Source organism: Salvelinus alpinus, chromosome 12, assembly GCF_045679555.1.
Source record: "Salvelinus alpinus chromosome 12, SLU_Salpinus.1, whole genome shotgun sequence".
NCBI lineage: Eukaryota > Metazoa > Chordata > Actinopteri > Salmoniformes > Salmonidae > Salvelinus > Salvelinus alpinus.
Window position 1 is genome coordinate 62105925 of NC_092097.1, and position 19469 is coordinate 62125393.

The 19469-nt window shown below is 45.2% G+C and overlaps 2 protein-coding genes and 1 pseudogene across 4 annotated transcripts in view; all 3 read left to right on the top strand.

The window, feature by feature from the left end:
* The first annotated feature begins 9332 nt into the window (after positions 1–9332).
* On the top strand, positions 9333–13671 carry LOC139536481 (large ribosomal subunit protein eL29-like). Of its 2 annotated transcripts, none has more exons than XM_071337038.1 (4): positions 9333–9483; positions 9938–9989; positions 10226–10290; positions 13488–13671. In XM_071337038.1, the coding sequence occupies exons 2-4, from the start codon at positions 9953–9955 to the stop codon at positions 13593–13595; spliced, it is 210 nt and encodes a 69-aa protein (XP_071193139.1). In that variant the 5' UTR covers positions 9333–9483; positions 9938–9952; the 3' UTR covers positions 13596–13671. The 2 variants fall into 2 exon arrangements, with proteins under 2 accessions (XP_071193139.1, XP_071193140.1); XM_071337039.1 differs by having other exon boundaries at positions 9440–9512.
* On the top strand, positions 11427–11630 carry LOC139536614 (small nucleolar RNA SNORA73 family; annotated as a pseudogene).
* A 1550-nt stretch (positions 13672–15221) lies between the features above and the next one.
* Positions 15222–19469, top strand: part of iars1 (isoleucyl-tRNA synthetase 1) — a 132290-nt gene continuing 128042 nt past the window's right edge. For both annotated transcript variants that reach the window (XM_071337036.1, XM_071337037.1), the window contains exons 1-3: positions 15222–16563; positions 17029–17152; positions 17444–17600. In XM_071337036.1, the coding sequence (XP_071193137.1) occupies positions 17034–17152; positions 17444–17600 (276 nt within the window). In that variant the 5' untranslated portion in view covers positions 15222–16563; positions 17029–17033. The remainder of the gene's footprint in view (positions 16564–17028; positions 17153–17443; positions 17601–19469) is intronic.

Consider the following 19469-nt stretch of genomic DNA (forward strand, 5'->3'; position numbering starts at 1 on the left):
AATTTAGGGAGTTTTGTTTTTAGATTAGCCTTGTTAAAATCCCCAGCTACGATGAATGCAGCCTCAGGGTGTGTGGTTTCCAGTTTACAAAGAGTCAGATAAAGTTCGTTCAGGGCCATCGATGTGTCTGCTTGGGGGGGAATATATACGGCTGTGATTATGATTGAAGAGAATTCCCTTGGTAGATAATGCGGTCGACATTTGATTGTGAGGAGTTCTAGATCAGGTGAACAGAATGACTTGAGTTCCTGTGTGTTGTTATGATGATCACACCACTTCTCGTTAATCATAAGGCATACCCCCCCGCCCCTCTTCTTACCGGAAAGATGTTTGTTTCTGTCGGCGCGATGCATGAAGAAACCAGCTGGCTGCACCGACTCCGTTAGCGTCCCTTGAGTTAGCCATGTTTCCGTGAAGCAGAGCAGGTTGCAATCCCTGATGTCTCTCTGGAATGCTACCCGTGCTCGGATTTCATCAACCTTGTTGTCAAGAGACTGGACATTGGCGAGTAGTATGCTAGGGAGTGGAGCGCGATGTGCCCGTCTCCGAAGCCTGACCACGAGACCGCCTCGTTTGCCCCTTTTTCGGCGTCGCACAGGGTCGCCGGCTGGGATCAGATCCATTGTATTGGGTGGAAGGCAAAACACTGGATCCGTTTCGGGAAAGTCATATTCCTGGTAGGAACGATGATGAGTTGACGTTAATCGTATATTCAGTAGTTCCTCCCGACTGTATGTAATGAAACCTAAGATTACCTGGGGTACCGATGTAAGAAATAACACGTAAAAAAACAAAATACTGCATATTTTCCAAGGAACGCGAAGCGAGGCGGCCATCTCTTTTCGGCGCCGGAATCTGGTAACCCAAATCGAACATAGGGCATCTGGTAACCCAAATCGAACATAGGGCATCTGGTAACCCAAATCTAATAGAGGGCATCTGGTAACCCAAATCTAATAGAGGGAATGATCTGCCTTCTGTCTGTACCGGGTCTGTAGTTCAAATGTTTGCAGATGATAGAGTGATATATGTGCAAAGAGCAAACAACAAGCTGCACAAGAACTCACTACTGTAATGGTCCAGGTTACAAAGTGGCTCAGTGACTCACTACTGTAATGGTCCAGGTTACAAAGTGACTCACTACTGTAGTGGTCCAGGTTACAAAGTGACTCACTACTGTAATGGTCCAGGTTACAAAGTGACTCAGTGACTCACTACTGTAATGGTCCAGGTTACAAAGTGACTCAGTGACTCACTACTGTAATGGTCCAGGTTACAAAGTGACTCAGTGACTCACTACTGTAATGGTCCAGGTTACAAAGTGACTCACTACTGTAATGGTCCAGGTTACAAAGTGACTCAGTGACTCACTACTGTAATGGTCCAGGTTACAAAGTGGCTCAGTGACTCACTACTGTAATGGTCCAGGTTACAAAGTGGCTCAGTGACTCACTACTGTAATGGTCCAGGTTACAAAGTGGCTCAGTGACTCACTACTGTAATGGTCCAGGTTACAAAGTGACTCACTACTGTAATGGTCCAGGTTACAAAGTGACTCACTACTGTAATGGTCCAGGTTACAAAGTGACTCAGTGACTCACTACTGTAATGGTCCAGGTTACAAAGTGGCTCACTACTGTAATGGTCCAGGTTACAAAGTGGCTCAGTGACTCACTACTGTAATGGTCCAGGTTACAAAGTGGCTCAGTGACTCACTACTGTAATGGTCCAGGTTACAAAGTGGCTCAGTGACTCACTACTGTAATGGTCCAGGTTACAAAGTGGCTCAGTGACTCACTACTGTAATGGTCCAGGTTACATAGTGGCTCAGTGACTCACTACTGTAATGGTCCAGGTTACATAGTGACTCACTACTGTAATGGTTCAGGTTACATAGTGACTCACTACTGTAATGGTCCAGGTTACAAAGTGGCTCAGTGACTCACTACTGTAATGGTCCAGGTTACAAAGTGGCTCAGTGACTCACTACTGTAATGGTCCAGGTTACAAAGTGGCTCAGTGACTCACTACTGTAATGGTCCAGGTTACAAAGTGGCTCAGTGACTCACTACTGTAATGGTCCAGGTTACAAAGTGACTCAGTGACTCACTACTGTAATGCTCCAGGTTACAAAGTGACTCAGTGACTCACTACTGTAATGGTCCAGGTTACAAAGTGGCTCAGTACTGTAATGGTCCAGGTTACAAAGTGACTCACTACATTTACATTTACATTTAAGTCATTTAGCAGACGCTCTTATCCAGAGCGACTTACAAATTGGTGCATTCACCTTATGATATCCAGTGGAACAACCACTTTACAATAGTGCATCTAACTCTTTTAAGGGGGAGGGGGGGGGGGGGTTAGAAGGATTACTTTATCCTATCCTAGGTATTCCTTAAAGAGGTGGTCCAGGTTACAAAGTGACTCAGTGACTCGTGTTTGCATCTCAATGTGAAAAAAACTGTTTGCATGTTCTTCACAAAGAGGGCAACAGATGCTACTGAGCCAGATGTCTGTGTGTCAGGGGAGAAGCTCCAGGTGGTATCTGATTTTAAGTACCTTGGCATCATACTTGATTCCAACCTCTCTTTTAAAAAGCATGTGAAAAAGGTAATTCAGATAACCAAATTCAACCTAACTAATTTCCGATTTATATGAAATTGTTTGACTACAGAGGTAGCAAAACTGTACTTCAAATCTATGATACTCCCCCACTTAACATACTGCTTGACTAGTTGGGCCCAAGCTTGCTGTACAACATTAAAACCTATTCAGTCCATCTACAAACAGGCTCTCAAAGTGCTTGATAGGAAGCCCAATAGCCATCATCACTGTTACATCCTCAGAAATTGGGAAAATGTTTGGGAAAATTTGTTGGAAAAATCTTGTGCAATACACCGACGCATGTCTTGTATTCAAGATCATAAATGGCCTGGCTCCCCCTCCACTCAGTATCTTTGTTAAACAGAAAACCCAAACATATGGCAGCAGATCCACAAGGTCTGCCATGAGAGGTGACTGTATAGTTCCCTTAAGGAAAAGCACCTTTAGTAAATCCACTTTCTCTGTGAGAGCTTCCCATGTCTGGAATACACTGCCATCAGACACACATAACTGCACCACATATCACACTTTCACAAAATGCCTGAAGACATGGCTAAAGGTCAATCAGATTTGTGAACATAATCCCTAGCTGTGTATTGCCGCTTTCCATGTTGTCTGTTGTCTGTAGCTTGTGAGGTGTGGAAACACTTTGTTGCTTTTATGAATTTTGTCTTAGTGCTTTTTGTCCTATGTTGCTCAGTCTGTATGCTATGTCTTGCTTGTTCTATGTTTCCCAGTCTGTATGCTATGTCTTGCTTGTTCTATGTTGCTTTGTCTGTATGCTACGTCTTGCTTGTTCTATGTTGCTCAGTCTGTATGCTACGTCTTGCTTGTTCTATGTTGCTCAGTCTGTATGCTACGTCTTGCTTGTTCTATGTTGCTCTGTCTGTATGCTATGTCTTGCTTGTTCTATGTTTCCCAGTCTGTATGCTATGTCTTGCTTGTTCTATGTTGCTTTGTCTGTATGCTACGTCTTGCTTGTTCTATGTTGCTCAGTCTGTATGCTACGTCTTGCTTGTTCTATGTTGCTCAGTCTGTATGCTACGTCTTGCTTGTTCTATGTTGCTCTGTCTGTATGCTACGTCTTGTTGTTCTATGTTGCTCAGTCTGTATGCTACGTCTTGCTTGTCCTATGTTGCTCTGCGTGTGCTCACTGCTCATTGATTGTCTGTATTGTAATTGTTTTTAATAACCTGTCCAGGGACTGCGGTTGAAAATTAGCCGGCTGGCTAAAACCGGCACTTTTACCGAAACGTTGATTAATGTGCACTGTCCCTGTAAAAATAAAATAAACTCAACTAAACTCAACTTCTGGTTAGTCCTCTCTACCTGGCCGTTGGACTGAGTCCGGTACCCAGATGTGAGGCTGACCGTGACCCCCAGCTTCTCCATGCAGGCTCTCAATACCCGAGACGTGAATTGAGGTCCACGGTCGGAGACGATGTTCTCCGGAAGGCCATAGAGTCAGAAGACCTGCTGGAACAGTGTCTCAGCGACCTGGAGACCAGAGAGAGAGGGAGGACCTGCTGGAACAGTGTCTCAGCGACCTGGAGACCAGAGAGAGAGGGAGGACCTGCTGGAACAGTGTCTCAGCGACCTGGAGACCAGAGAGACCAGAGAGAGAGGGAGGACCTGCTGGAACAGTGTCTCAGTGACCTGGAGACCAGAGAGAGAGGGAGGACCTGCTGGAACAATGTCTCAGCGACCTGGAGACCAGAGAGAGAGAGGGATAAAACAGCAGGACCTGGAAAATCTGTCCACAGTAACAATAACAGTGGTGAAACCATCAGATTGGGAGAAGATCAGTTAGCCCCAGTCTCCCCTATGCATTCACCGCCATTGGTGAGCGCTGAACGCACATTAACCATGCCGCTGCATAAACTCTGGTTCTGAAATGGTGCAGTTCACTCATTGGATTTGAGAAATAAGTGTAACACTAGAAAGTTCTGTGATTATCCTATTTTGTATTTAGTCATTTTTACATAAAGGAGGTTACACATCTACAGGACATATCATTTAGACAGATTCATATATTCAGATATGATATATGGGAGGTTACATATCTACAGGACATATCATTTAGACAGATTCATATATTCAGATATGATATATGGGAGGTTACATATCTACAGGACATATCATTTAGACAGATTCATATATTCAGATATGATATATGGGAGGTTACATATCTACAGGACATATCATTTAGACAGATTCATATATTCAGATATGATATATGGGAGGTTACATATCTACAGGACATATCATTTAGACAGATTCATATATTCAGATATGATATATGGGAGGTTACACATCTACAGGTCATATCATTCAATCTGGCTTGGTGTGGATTTACAATCAGAGGTGTACAATTCTTTATAAAAACGTAGCTCGAATCTGGCTCTTGTCGTAGGTCTCCCCTCTGTTTTAGCAGTTCGGCGCTCAGGTTTGGATAGACGTTGGTCCTCTTCCCTTGCATACTGTAGATCAGACCCCCGGATTCCGCTGCAAGGCCGAACAATTCGCTGCTTGACTTCACAGCTGTGGATCCGTACGATCATACAGCGGGAGCCCGCCACACGGGTCAATGGTCGGACCCCTTTCCTGCAGTCCATAACCATGAGTGAGAGGTGTATACGTCTGTTTCAAAGTAGATTTGATTAAGACTACCAAGAAACACTCTGTGTGACTCTGTGTCACGTCATACTTTACGCTCCGGCGCTCAACGTCGCCGGTCTACTAACCACCGGTCCTGGCAACCATCATTATGCACACCTGGACTTCGTCACTACCCAGATGACTTCCCCTTTACCTAGAACTCTGTTGTATTACCCATCAGGCAGTATTGTTTCTGTTTTCTTGTTCTCCTGTTTTTGTATTCGCTCTATGTTCGTTCAGATTAAACTGACTGACTGCACCTGCTTCCTGCCACCCTGCGTCTCCGTAACAGAATACTGCCTCACACAATGCAAGCAGCAGCCAACCGAGACATCTCCTAGATGGTTGACGAACAGGAAGTTCGTCACTTCGCCAACACCATGACCAGCTGGCGTAACGTCTACAGCGTCTCCCCCCAAAACGAGCGGAGGATCCTTTACCATGAGTCGACCCAGCGAGCCAGCACCTCAGCTCATTCAGCAGTCCGACCAGGTCAGCGATGCCTGTTTTTCTCTCCCCGACAAAATATGACGGGACTCCATCCAAATGCCGTGGCTCCCTCTATTTCACTCATCAGATGAGAGCCCCCCCCCCAACATCGAGAGGTCCAAGGTTGCCACGGTTATTTCCCTGCTGACCAGAGTGGGCTACGGCTGTGTGGGAGATAGGAGAGGAGGAGCCGGGTTCTTATGAGAGGTTCATGGCTCTGTTCTGAAGAGTATTCGATCGTCCACCAAAGGGCAGAGAGTGGGGGTGAGCGCCTACTCCAACTATGGCCAGACCGCTGGTCGTGTATATCGACGACATCTAGATCTACTCGGCTACCTTGGAGGATTACATCGTCCACGTCCAGGACGCCTCAGGAGAACCATCTGTATGTCAAAGAGGCGCCAGTTCCATCAGGCCGCTGTGTCCTTCTTGGGATATCGGATCAGCACCACAGGGACTGGTTATGGAGGAGAGGAAGGTCGAGGCGGTCAGGTCATGGCCAGTCCCAACCACCATAAAATAACTACAAGATTTTTTTGAGTGCACCCATCATACCACCCTCCCGAATTGTTGCCCCCGTGCTTTGGGATGTAAACATCTGCCAGGCTCTGGAATGGGAACCCTACCTGCCCTCTGGAGCACACCTACGTTACCACGGAGGTAAGATATCGGCTGTTGACTTGGGCGCATACATCCCTTGCTGCTGAAATCACCCCTGAATCCATCTCCATTAAGTACTGGTGGCCCACCTTGGCACAGGACACCGTCCGCTAGGTTAACTCCTGGTGCCCAAACCAAATCTCCCCGGCACGCTCCAACAGGGAAACTCCTTCCCCTTCCCGTGCCTCAGCAGCCTCGGTCCCATCTGTCCATAACTGTAACACGGGTCACGTGTAACAGCTAGGCCTGCATTATATTCACATGATCCTTATCTGAGTGCCAGAATAAAGTTTTTTTGGGGGGGGGGGGGGGGGGGTCAATATGTTGTTAACTAGGAACAAGATTCTGTTTAGAGTTTGATCTAAAGATTAGCTCAATGGGGTAAATGCAGATGGTCAATCCTCAGGCTATTTATTTATAGTCAGGTACCATACCGCAACAGGTGGGCGACAGCTGGGGATTAGGCTCAATGCCGAACAGCACACCTGCTTCATTATATGGACCAATGTGTTATTGGGCTCATTTCTGGAGGGGGACATTATGTTTGAGTAGAAAATGAACTAAACTAAGCAAAAAAAGAAAAGTCCTCTCACTGTCAACTGCGTTTATTTTCTGCAAACTTAACATGTGTAAATATTTGTATGAACATAACAAGATTCAACAACTGAGACATAAACTGAACAAGTTCCACAGACGTGATGAACAGAAATGGAATAATGTGTCCCTGAACAAAGGGGGGGGGGTCAACATCAAAAGTAACAGTCAATATCTGGTGTGGCCACCAGCTGCATTAAGTACTGCAGTGCATCTCCTCCTCATGGACTGCACCAGATTTGCCAGTTCTTGCTGTGAGATGTTACCCCACTCTGCCACCAAGGCACCTGCAGGTTCCCGGACATTTCTGGGGGGAATGGCCCTAGCCCTCACCCTCCGATCCAACAGTTCCCAGACGTGCTCAATTGTATTGAGATCCAGGCTCTTCGCTGGCCATGGCAGAACCCTGACATTCCTGTCTTGCAGGAAATCACGCACAGAACGAGCAGTATGGCTGGTGGCATTGTCATGCTGGAGGGTCATGTCAGGATGAGCCTACAGGAAGGGTACCACATGAGGGAGGAGGATGTCTTCCCTGTAACGCACAGCGTTGAGATTGCCTGCAATAACAACAAGCTCAGTCCGATGATGCTGTTGTCCCATAACCATGATGGACCCTCCACCTCCCAATCGATCCTGCTCCAGAGTACAGACCTCGGTGTAACGCTCACTGATGGAGGGATTGTGCATTCCTGGTGTAACTCGGGCAGTTGTTGTTGCCATCCTGTACCTGTCCCGCAGCTGTGATGATCAGATGTTCCGATCCTGTGCAGGTGTTGTTACACGTGGTCTGCCACTGTGAGGACGATCAGCTGTCCGTTCTGTCTCCCTGTAGCGCTGTCTTAGGCGTCTCACAGTACGGACATTGCAGTTTATTGCCCTGGCCACATCTGCAGTCCTCATGCCTCCTTGCAACATGCCTAAGGCACGTTCACGCAGAGCAGGGACCCTGTTTTTCAGAGTCTGTAGAAAGGCCTCTTTAGTGTCCTAAGTTTTCATAACTGTGACCTTAATTGCCTACCGTCTGTAAGCTGTTAGTGTCTTAACAACCGATCCACAGGTGCATGTTCATTAATTGTTTATGGTTCATTGAACAAGCATGTGAAAAAGTGTTTAAACCCTTTACAATGAAGATCTGTGAAGTTATTTGGATTTTTACGAATTATCTTTGAAAGACAGGGTCCTGAAAAAGGGACGTTTATTTTTTTGCTGAGTTTAGCAATCCCCCACCTCCAACAGTCCAACTGAACCACTGAGCACCATACCACAACACATAGAGAGCAGGGGTCAACTGAACCACTGAGCACCATACCACAACACACAGAGAGCAGGGGTCAACTGAACCACTGAGCACCATACCACAACACATAGAGAGCAGGGGTCAACTGAACCACTGAGCACCATACCACAACACACAGAGAGCAGGGGTCAACTGAACCACTGAGCACCATACCACAACACACAGAGATCAGGGGTCAACTGAACCACTGAGCACCATACCACAGAGAGCAGGGGTCAACTGAACCACTCAGCACCATACCACAACACACAGAGAGCAGGGGTCAACTGAACCACTGAGCACCATACCACAACACACAGAGAGCAGGGGTCAACTGAACCACTGAGCACCATACCACAGAGAGCAGGGGTCAACTGAACCACTGAGCACCATACCACAGAGAGCAGGGGTCAACTGAACCACTGAGCACCATACCACAACACACAGAGAGCAGGGGTCAACTGAACCACTCAGCACCATACCACAACACACAGAGAGCAGGGGTCAACTGAACCACTGAGCACCATACCACAACACACAGAGAGCAGGGGTCAACTGAACCACTGAGCACCATACCACAGAGAGCAGGGGTCAACTGAACCACTCAGCACCATACCACAGAGAGCAGGGGTCAACTGGGGTCTTGTCTCTCCTATTTATACTGTGTCTGTCTGTATGCCTGCACATCTGGCCATCATCATTATACAACCTTACTATACACACAACTTTACAACAATTATATCTGGAAAAACCCTGCATGTCACATTGTGAGGTCAATAGTTAGCATTAGCAACCTTGTGATGATGCCTGGCTAGCTAGTTATGCAGGACTGCCTTGTTAAAAATGTGTTTTACAACGATTATTTAAAAACTCTGAATGTCACATTTTGAGGTCAGGTCTGGCAGATAACGAGAATAAGTAATTCCTAACATGACTTTATCCTGTTGTTCTTACATATTAAACACACGGTAGTATTATCCTTACCTTTGTTGTTCACGGTTGTAGAAAATCATGTGGACTGACAGTGACACCTCCTGGCTGGAAATGTTGACGGTGTAATGTCTTGTACACGGCGCTAGGCGGCAGTGTCACCCATTCAACGTCTTGTCGTTGTTTCCGTCTCCGCTCCTGATTCATATTTGGGTTCGTTCGGTTTAGTTCTTTCTCTTCCGGTTGTCGTCTCTTACGTGTGGCAGGTAACGAATTTCACTCCTGAGTCTAACATGTAAATCTGCATCAATCCTCCTGTGATTTTAGATTCATATAAGCCATGCATGTATGTTTATAGCGGGACATATCACGAACCACACAGGCATCTTTATATTTGCTAAATTTGTTCCCGCTTGGATGATTAAAACTACATAACTAGGTTGGGTGTCCCTTTCTACCCGCTAGCTATTCTTGCTAGGAAAACACTCCACCAAATTGAAAAGGTGTCAAATGTTTTGGATAATACTGTCGGAACTGTATCTCAAAGCTTTCAGCACGTACAAGGCGACAATGTCAATGTTTACATCGTTGCAAACCCCTACGGCTTGTTGCTAGCTAGTCAGTCGGCATCGTATAAGTAGTAAGTGTAGCGAACATGAGTTCCAGCGTGGGTTTTTTGGGTCAGTTCTGAAATTAAACAAATTTCTCTTCCATCAACAGATCCACAGAACAGAAATGGCAAAGTCAAAGAATCACACCACCCACAACCAGTGTGAGTAGAAATGAATGGTTAGGAAGTTAAGTTAGTTAGCTAGATACAAGTGATGGTGCCTAACTAACTAGGTAGTTGGCATTACAGGAGTAGCAGCAGCCTACCCGGTTGTTTGTGTCCGTTTTCGAAATAAATTGACTAGAGCTCTGCAGGAGTAGCCTGAATCCTGTTTTCATTTTTTAGGTCATTGTTTCCATAAACGTGTTGACAAGTCTCTTTCTCCTGTCTGTCCACAGCCCGTAAGGCCCACAGGAATGGGATCAAGAAGCCCAGACCAGACCGTTACGAGTCCATGAAAGGGGTATTTATTATTGATCTGCTGGCCTATCGACCGTTACGATTTGTATGCAGTTTGTAACGTTGCCACGTTTAGATCAATGGGCGTTGTCATTCACACCTGGATGTTTATGTAAATCAGATGTAGGTGCCTTTGCCTCAATAATATAAATGTAACAAAACGAAGGGGCCCTAATGTGGACATCCTGTGAGGTTGCTCTCCCACGGCTCTGTCCTTGTGGCGTACGGGAGCGTAGCACTTCGATGCTGTGACGTGGCTCTGTCCTTGTGGCGTACGGGAGCGTAGCACTTCGATGCTGTGACGTGGCTCTGTCCTTGTGGCGTACGGGAGCGTAGCACTTCGATGCTGTGACGTGGCTCTGTCCTTGTGGCGTACGGGAGCGTAGCACTTCGATGCTGTGACGTGGCTCTGTCCTTGTGGCGTACGGGAGCGTAGCACTTCGATGCTGTGACGTGGCTCTGTCCTTGTGGCGTACGGGAGCGTAGCACTTCGATGCTGTGACGTGGCTCTGTCCTTGTGGCGTACGGGAGCGTAGCACTTCGATGCTGTGACGTGGCTCTGTCCTTGTGGCGTACGGGAGCGTAGCACTTCGATGCTGTGACGTGGCTCTGTCCTTGTGGCGTACGGGAGCGTAGCACTTCGATGCTGTGACGTGGCTCTGTCCTTGTGGCGTACGGGAGCGTAGCACTTCGATGCTGTGACGTGGCTCTGTCCTTGTGGCGTACGGGAGCGTAGCACTTCGATGCTGTGACGTGGCTCTGTCCTTGTGGCGTACGGGAGCGTAGCACTTCGATGCTGTGACGTGGCTCTGTCCTTGTGGCGTACGGGAGCGTAGCACTTCGATGCTGTGACGTGGCTCTGTCCTTGTGGCGTACGGGAGCGTAGCACTTCGATGCTGTGACGTGGCTCTGTCCTTGTGGCGTACGGGAGCGTAGCACTTCGATGCTGTGACGTGGCTCTGTCCTTGTGGCGTACGGGAGCGTAGCACTTCGATGCTGTGACGTGGCTCTGTCCTTGTGGCGTACGGGAGCGTAGCACTTCGATGCTGTGACGTGGCTCTGTCCTTGTGGCGTACGGGAGCGTAGCACTTCGATGCTGTGACGTGGCTCTGTCCTTGTGGCGTACGGGAGCGTAGCACTTCGATGCTGTGACGTGGCTCTGTCCTTGTGGCGTATGGGAGCGTAGCACTTCGATGCTGTGACGTACAGTCCCGTTCCACGACATCGTAGAGCAAGCTTTGTCCCCGGCCTTCGGGCTGGTGAGGACGGCGTTCTGTATATTCCTACATCTTCCCAGAGCTCCTTGGGCCATGACTGGGGGGCTAAACCATGCATGGCACAGCTTTTAGACAGGTGCTACTCTCCTGTCTTCATGCTTCATTTACACAGACAGACCAATTCTGATATTTTGCTCAATTGTTGGCAAAAGAGCTGATCTCATCTGCCAAAGATTTAACTGACTTGCCTAGTTAAATAAAGGTAAATAAATAATAAGATTAGAATTAGCCTGTCTAAATACATCCGTATGTATGGACGTGTCTCTCTGGTTTATACTGTATTCATGTACTCATGATCAGACTGGGAGGTAGAAGTCTCCGCTTTTTATTTTATTCATCACCGCCCGTGTAACCGATGTGAAATGGCTAGCTAGTTAGCGGTGGTGCGCGCTAGCAGCCTTTCGGTCGGTGACGTCACTTGCTCTGAAACCTTGAAGTAGTGGTTCCCCTTGCTCTGCAAGGGCCGCGGCCTTTGTGGAGCGATGGGTAACGATGCTTCGTGGGTGACTGTTGTTGATGTGTGCAGAGGGTCCCTGGTTCGCGCCCGGGTTGGAGCGAGGGGCCGGACTAAAGTTATACTGTTACATAGACAATATCGAAATGCGAAGCAATTGTGCTAATAGGATACTAACTAGTTTACGGATCCCATCTTTTGCCCAATAGGGAAACTGCAGATGGGTATAACCCCATGCTTCCGCCTATTTATTTATAGTCGCTACGCTGCATCTTTTGGGCTACACGTGATAATGCTTATTGCTAATAGCACATCTGGTAATATAGACCGTAGGCTATATGCATGGTCCAGTATTTTAAAATAATTTAGGAAATGATTCTATTTTGTCAGTGTAATTTTATTTTCATTCATTTTGGGGTAAAATCTATATTTTTTTTAAAGTCACCAGAACTGAGCTGTTCTGTCTTGCATAAAAATGATCTAGGGGGTGACCCTGGACCCCCAAAACAAGTGGGAGGGACCCCCTCTAATTGTCAAACAAATCACTTCAATCGGTAGGCTTCCTGCTCAGTTCCATCCACTATAATAATTCAGCCTACTGTAATTCATTTAAATACGTTTCTGCAAATAATTTCGGGTATTTGGTTGACCATCTTATAATTTCAGACATTTGGTTGGCCATATAATTTCGGACATTTGGTTGGCCATATTATAATTTCGGACATTTGATTCGGACATAGATTGATTTGATTGGTCATACAGCTCTGAACTAATTCACATTGACTCCTTAGAATTGGGGAGTAACAAGCTTTGTGACATTTTGTGTTAAAACAATTCATGCTTGTCCACTTGGTCTGAAATTCAGCTAACGTGACCTGTTTTTCTTTTTACGCTTTTGTTTTTTGAATGGAGGGATGACGTGCTGGAGGTGTGGGTGAGATGCTTAGTGAAGGAGGATATGGGGCCTGTGCAAGAATCACGCTTTTTCATTAAAAAAAATATATTGGAACTCCATATCAACTGGCACTCAACCTTTCTGCTGCAGGGTCTTTTTCAAGGGATCCTGGTCACATGTTTACGCATGAGGATGTGATGTTCCTGTACCAATCCTTACTTCCTGTTTTCTTACGCTTCAGATTTATACTTTATTGAATTAACTTTATGTATTGTTTCTATATGAAGAGTTTATCTAACTTACTCACTCTCTTTACCTCTCTCTCTCCCTCCCTCCTTACCTCTCCCTCCCTCCTTACCTCTCCCTCCCTCCTTACCTCTCCCTCCCTCCTTACTTCTCTCCCTCCCTCCTTACCTTCTCTCCCTCCCTCCTTACCTCTCTCCCTCCCTCCTTACCTCTCTCCCTCTCTCCTTACCTCTCTCCTTACCTCTCTCCTTACCTCTCTCCTTACTTCTCTCCCTCCCTCTTTACTGCTCTCTCCACCTCTCTATCTTTATCGCACTCTCCCCCCCCAGGTTGACCCTAAGTTCATGAAGAACATGCGTTTTGCTAAGAAGCACAACAAGAAGGGTCAGAAGACAGCCAACGCAGCAGCCAAGAAGATCGCTGATGCAGCCCCTTAGACTAGGTGGCTACTCTATCTCCACGTCCCATTGACTTTGTTACCATCACAATAAAGCTATGCTTTGTTAAAAAAAAGGATTGGACGTCTTACAATATAACTTCATTTACTGATCTATCCCTTTCAATAATACAGGGTTGACTGTTCATGTTATATTTCCTAAAATAGCCAATTGTCCTAGCTCTCCTACCTCACCATGGCTGTCGTTTCCAACAGCACTGTGGCATCCTTCAGCTTGGACATGGAGATGACCAGAGCTATACATTGGCACCAGTCTTTTAAAGGATCAATCTTTGGACTTTAAATTCATGATATATATATATATATAGCCATTGATTCTTGAAGAATATAACTTAAATATCTGAGTGGTTCAACTATCGTACCCCCATCAGAACCCCAAAAACTTGTTCTTCCCAAAATTAAGTTGACTTTTCATAGGTGTAGTTAGACCACTGGGAACGGCTTTGATCACAGAAATAAACTCTCTGAAAGGTATTGGAAACGCTTTCAATGTTATAAATTGTTCATATGTGAGAATATTACCCTTGTTGTCGAAAATATCAAGAACAGTCAATATTCCTCTCATGCCAGCTGGGGTGGAACAATGGCTTATTCCTTACAGTTATGTCTGAATTATTCCACAAAAGAGCTTTATGAGGGGAAAAATTGTGCAGGAAACATATTTTCCAGGCCATTAAAGCTTGTTGGTGAAACCTAGCCAATTTAGCAGGTAATCTTTCAGGAATATAATTACATTTCAGTCAAAATTGAAGACCTCCCAATTTATTAAACACATTATTTGGAATGAAATACCATATTGAATCAGTATCGATCAAACATCTTTTCAACCAGTTTATCTTGAAAGTGTTATTTATGTCAACAAAATCCAACACTTCTAGACCGCCTTCAGCTCTTTTGTTAGAAAGGACTGATTTTTTGAGTTTGTGAGACTTATTTTTCCAGATGAAGTCAAGAAAGGTCTTATTGATTTCTTTACAAGTAGCATGATTTACACATAACGATAATGAGGGGTACACAAAACGAGACAGTCCCTCTGCCTTGGACAGAAGTACTCTCCCAAGTATAGAAAGATCTCTTTGTAGACAATTATTAAATATATTTTTAGTTCTCTTAATTTTAGGAGAGAAATTTAAATGTTGTCTGACTAAGTGGTTTTTTGACAGATGTATTCCTAAATATTTAACACAGTCCTTTACAGGAATATTTTCAATTTCTTTATCATCAGAGTCAAATAAACATAAGATTTCACATTTAGAAACGTTCAGCATTAATCCTGTTGCAATAGAAAATGCAGTTATAGCATTAAGGGCATGTTTGACCTGGTCTTTGTCTCTTAAGAAAATAGTATCATCAGCCAGTCGGGAAATTTTGATTTCTTTGTTAAAAATGGTTAAGCCATACAAATTTGCATTATTCAGAATATCTAGAGATAGAAGTTCCACAACCAAAATTAATAAAAATGGTGAAATTGGGCATCCCTGTCGTACACTTCTGTTGATACTAAATCTTTTGGAAGTATTAAGGTTTAGTAGCATAGAACTATTTATATCTTTGTAAAACATGCAAATTACTTTAATAAAATTTTCACCAAATCCAAAAAGTTTAAGAGACCTAAAGAGAAATTCATGTTCAATTGTGTCAAAGGCTTTACAGAAGTCCAGAAATAGGACAACGCATTTGAGTCAATTGCATCTGAATAATCTATAAGGTCCAAGACTAAACGAATGTTAGAGCTTATGTGACGGCCCTTCATAAATCCTGTTTGAGTCTCATTTATAATGGTATCTATTATTTTCTTTAATCTTTTGGCATAAACCAGAGCAATCAATTTGTAATCAACATTTAATAAAGTAATTGGTCTCCAATTGTGAATGAGAGAAGGGTCTTTATCAGGCTTCGGAATCAATGAAATAAGGCCCTGTTTCATAGTGGAGACCATTTCCCCATTTTTAATGCAATCTTGAAACATATTGAAAATCGGGTCTTCTAGCAACTCCCAAAACTGTCTATAGAATTCAACTGACAGGCCATCAGGGCCAGGTGATTTCCCTTTTTTCATTGAATTCAGAGCCTCTCTAATTTCTCCAATTGACACAGGTGAATCGCAAACTGAGTGGAAATCATCCTCAATTACAGGGACACAATTCTGAATGTGGCAAATGTAGCTTTCACAACCATCTTCCTGAAATTGAGAGCTGTAAAGGTTTTCATAAAAGGAATTGAGAAATTATGATATTGTAATGGGATCTTTGCATAAAACATCGTTCATTTTGAGTGCAGTTATAGATTTTCTTTTGTAGTTTCTCTTTTCAAGTGCAAAAAAGTAACTAGTGTTTCTTTCCCCCTCTTCAATCCATTTTGCTCTTGACCTTACAAAGGCACCCTTTGCCAGATCTGTGTAAAGCTGTTCTAATTCTAGTTGTAAAGACTTGAATACAGACTCCTCTTCTTCAGATAGATTATCTTTCTTTAGAAAACTGTCAAGCTTGCTCATCATCTCCTTTTCTCTATGGTTCTTTAATTGCATCAGCTCTTTGGCGCGTTTAATGGCTACCACTCTGACTTTATATTTGAAAAATTCCCATCTACTTCCATGACCCAAGTCTTTTCTTGCAAAAATATCTTTAGCTAATGATTTGATGTTTTCAATGAGAGGAGTATCTTTAAGAAGTGTGTTGTTTAATTACCAATATCCTCGAAAACCTTTTGATTTTTTAGTAGCTTGTAAATTCAGGGAAATCAAGTGATGATCAGCAAAGGGAGTCAACTGATGATCTACATCTATAACAAATTGTAACAAAAAAGGGAAATTAGGAATAAATCTATTCTAGTGTGTGTAATCGAACACAGCTACTGTCGGTGTGATGCATCATTTCCGCTTCCCCTCTGATTGCATCAGTTCCCTGTCATCAGTTCGTCTAAGTTGGTAGCCGGGGAAAGAAAGACATGTGAGTTTACTTGAATGGGAATTTAAATATTGTTATGTTGAACTGTTGTACAATTAAACTATATTTACCCAATCGTTGATGCAATATGCGTCCATATGAATGCTAACGTGAGGGTACAGTGTCACGGAGTAGTCGAAAGTACTTAGCGAGCTAGCCGGCTAAGCTAACCAGCCCACTTGCATGTGCACAGCAATGATACGTCGTTACTAGCATGCATTCGTTCGTAATTTATAACTAGATTTATTCAACATCGATACTAGCCAGTTATAAACCCAGTTAACTGAATTAGCCAACATGCATATGAAACCAACTAACGTTACTGAAAGGACAATTGCTGCGTGCTAGTTAGCTAACGTTATGTTTGTTTTGAATTTATAGAATGTTGAGCTGTTGTGTAACATCATCATTGGTTGCCATTCACTTTCCCTCCAATAGTCAACTAACTATGATGTTTCTATCACTCAGTGATCATGGTGGAGCCGGTTCCTGAATCCATCCACTTCCCTTCTGAGGAAAAGAGGATCCTGCAGCTGTGGAAGGACAAGGACTGCTTCCAGGAGTGTCTCAAACAGTCCAAGAACAGGCCCAAGTAAGTACAAGGACCATGCCACCTGGACCAGTCGAGTCATTCCTGACTGTCAAACAGTAACAGGCAGTTTCCACATCGAAGGAGTTTTGTAGACAGAATTCCTCTAACCATTGTTTAGTCAAAGATTAAGCTTATTAACATAAAGTCTGTCTACAGGTGAACTTTTTACACATGCAGAATAGTAGGGCAGTGAGTGCATGAAACCACACATCACTAAGCCCGATATGTAAGTACACAAAAAAAAGAAGAAGATGAATCTGTTTTATGAATGATGTGTAAACTCTTCTCCAGGTACACGTTCTATGACGGGCCGCCGTTCGCCACAGGTCTCCCCCACTACGGTCACATCCTGGCAGGGACCATCAAAGACATCGTGACTCGCTTCGCCCATCAGAGCGGCTTCCACGTGGACCGCCGGTTCGGCTGGGACTGTCACGGCCTGCCTGTGGTAAGAATGTCTTTGGGATACTGTACTTGTCGCTATGGGCTGTGACGGTAATTGAATAACCGCGTAACTGACGGTTATAGATGAAGACCGCCACGAAAATAAAATAACCATCAAAACCGTTGAAATAGCCCTGCATTCATAAGTTTTGTTAACTTTATTTTCATGTAGATAAACTTGACCTAATATTCGGGGTGGCAGCGTTGGACTAGTAACCGAAAGGTTGCAAGTTCAAATCCCCGAGCTGACAAGGTACAAATCTGTCCTTCTACCCCTGAACAGGCAGTTAACCCACTGTTCCTAGGCCGTCATTGAAAATAAGAATTTGTTCTTAACTGACTTGCCTAGTTAAATAAAGGTAAAAGAATAAAAAATATAAAAAATTGTGAGTGTTTACTAATGATTACTATTTACCTTTCTACATTTCCTCCTCTTTCCAACTGTCCTTTGATGCTGGAGGAGCTAACCGCTAGATGAGTGGGGGTGTAGAGTGGTGCTATAGGAGCTAACCGCTAGATGAGTGGGGGTGTAGAGTGGTGCTGGTGGAGATAACCGCTAGATGAGTGGGGGTGTAGTGTGATGCTGGAGGAGATAACCGCTAGATGAGTGGGGGTGTAGAGTGATGCTGGAGGAGCTAACCGCTAGATGAGTGGGGGTGTAGAGTGGTGCTATAGGAGCTAACCGCTAGATGAGTGGGGGTGTAGAGTGGTGCTATAGGAGCTAACTGCTAGATGAGTGGGGGTGTAGAGTGGTGCTATAAGAGCTAACCGCTAGAGGAGCTAACTGCTAGATGAGTGGGGGTGTAGAGTGATGCTGGAGGAGCTAACCGCTAGATGAGTGGGGGTGTAGAGTGATGCTGGAGGAGCTAACCGCTAGATGAGTGGGGGTGTAGAGTGATGCTGGAGGAGCTAACCGCTAGATGAGTGGGGGTGTAGTGTGATGCTGGTGGAGCTAACCGCTAGATGAGTGGGGGTGTAGTGTGATGCTGGAGGAGCTAACCGCTAGATGAGTGGGGGTGTAGGGTGGAGCTAACCGCTAGATGAGTGGGGGTGTAGAGTGGTGCTATAGGAGCTAACCGCTAGATGAGTGGGGGTGTAGAGTGGTGCTGGAGGAGCTAACTGCTAGATGAATGGGGGTGTAGTGTGATGCTGGAGGAGATAACCGCTAGATGAGTGGGGGTGTAGAGTGATGCTGGAGGAGCTAACTGCTAGATGAGCTAACTGCTAGATGAGTGGGGGTGTAGAGTGATGCTGGAGGAGATAACCGCTAGATGAGTGGGGGTCTAGTGTGATGCTGGTGGAGCTAACCGCTAGATGAGTGGGGGTGTAGTGTGATGCTGGAGGAGATAACCGCTAGATGAGTGGGGGTGTAGTGTGATGCTGGAGGAGATAACCGCTAGATGAGTGGGGGTGTAGTGTGATGCTGGTGGAGCTAACCGCTAGATGAATGGGGGTGTAGTGTGATGCTGGAGGAGATAACCGCTAGATGAGTGGGGGTGTAGAGTGATGCTGGAGGAGCTAACCGCTAGATGAGTGGGGGTGTAGGGTGGAGCTAACCGCTAGATGAGTGGGGGTGTAGAGTGATGCTGGAGGAGCTAACCGCTAGATGAGTGGGGGTGTAGGGTGGAGCTAACCGCTAGATGAGTGGGGGTGTAGAGTGGTGCTATAAGAGCTAACCGCTAGAGGAGCTAACTGCTAGATGAGTGGGGGTGTAGAGTGGTGCTATAAGAGCTAACCGCTAGAGGAGCTAACTGCTAGATGAGTGGGGGTCTAGTGTGATGCTGGTGGAGCTAACCGCTAGATGAGTGGGGGTGTAGAGTGATGCTGGAGGAGCTAACCGCTAGATGAGTGGGGGTGTAGAGTGATGCTGGAG

What these genes read in the sequence shown, in the direction of transcription:
- LOC139536481 (XM_071337038.1), top strand. Translation starts at nt 9,953, where the DNA reads ATGGCAAAGTCAAAGAATCACACCACCCACAACCAGT. An exon ending in TCACACCACCCACAACCAGT is followed by an intron (nt 9,990 to 10,225) that starts GTGAGTAGAAAT and finishes GTCTGTCCACAG; the next exon opens with CCCGTAAGGCCCACAGGAAT. An exon ending in GTTACGAGTCCATGAAAGGG is followed by an intron (nt 10,291 to 13,487) that starts GTATTTATTATT and finishes CTCCCCCCCCAG; the next exon opens with GTTGACCCTAAGTTCATGAA.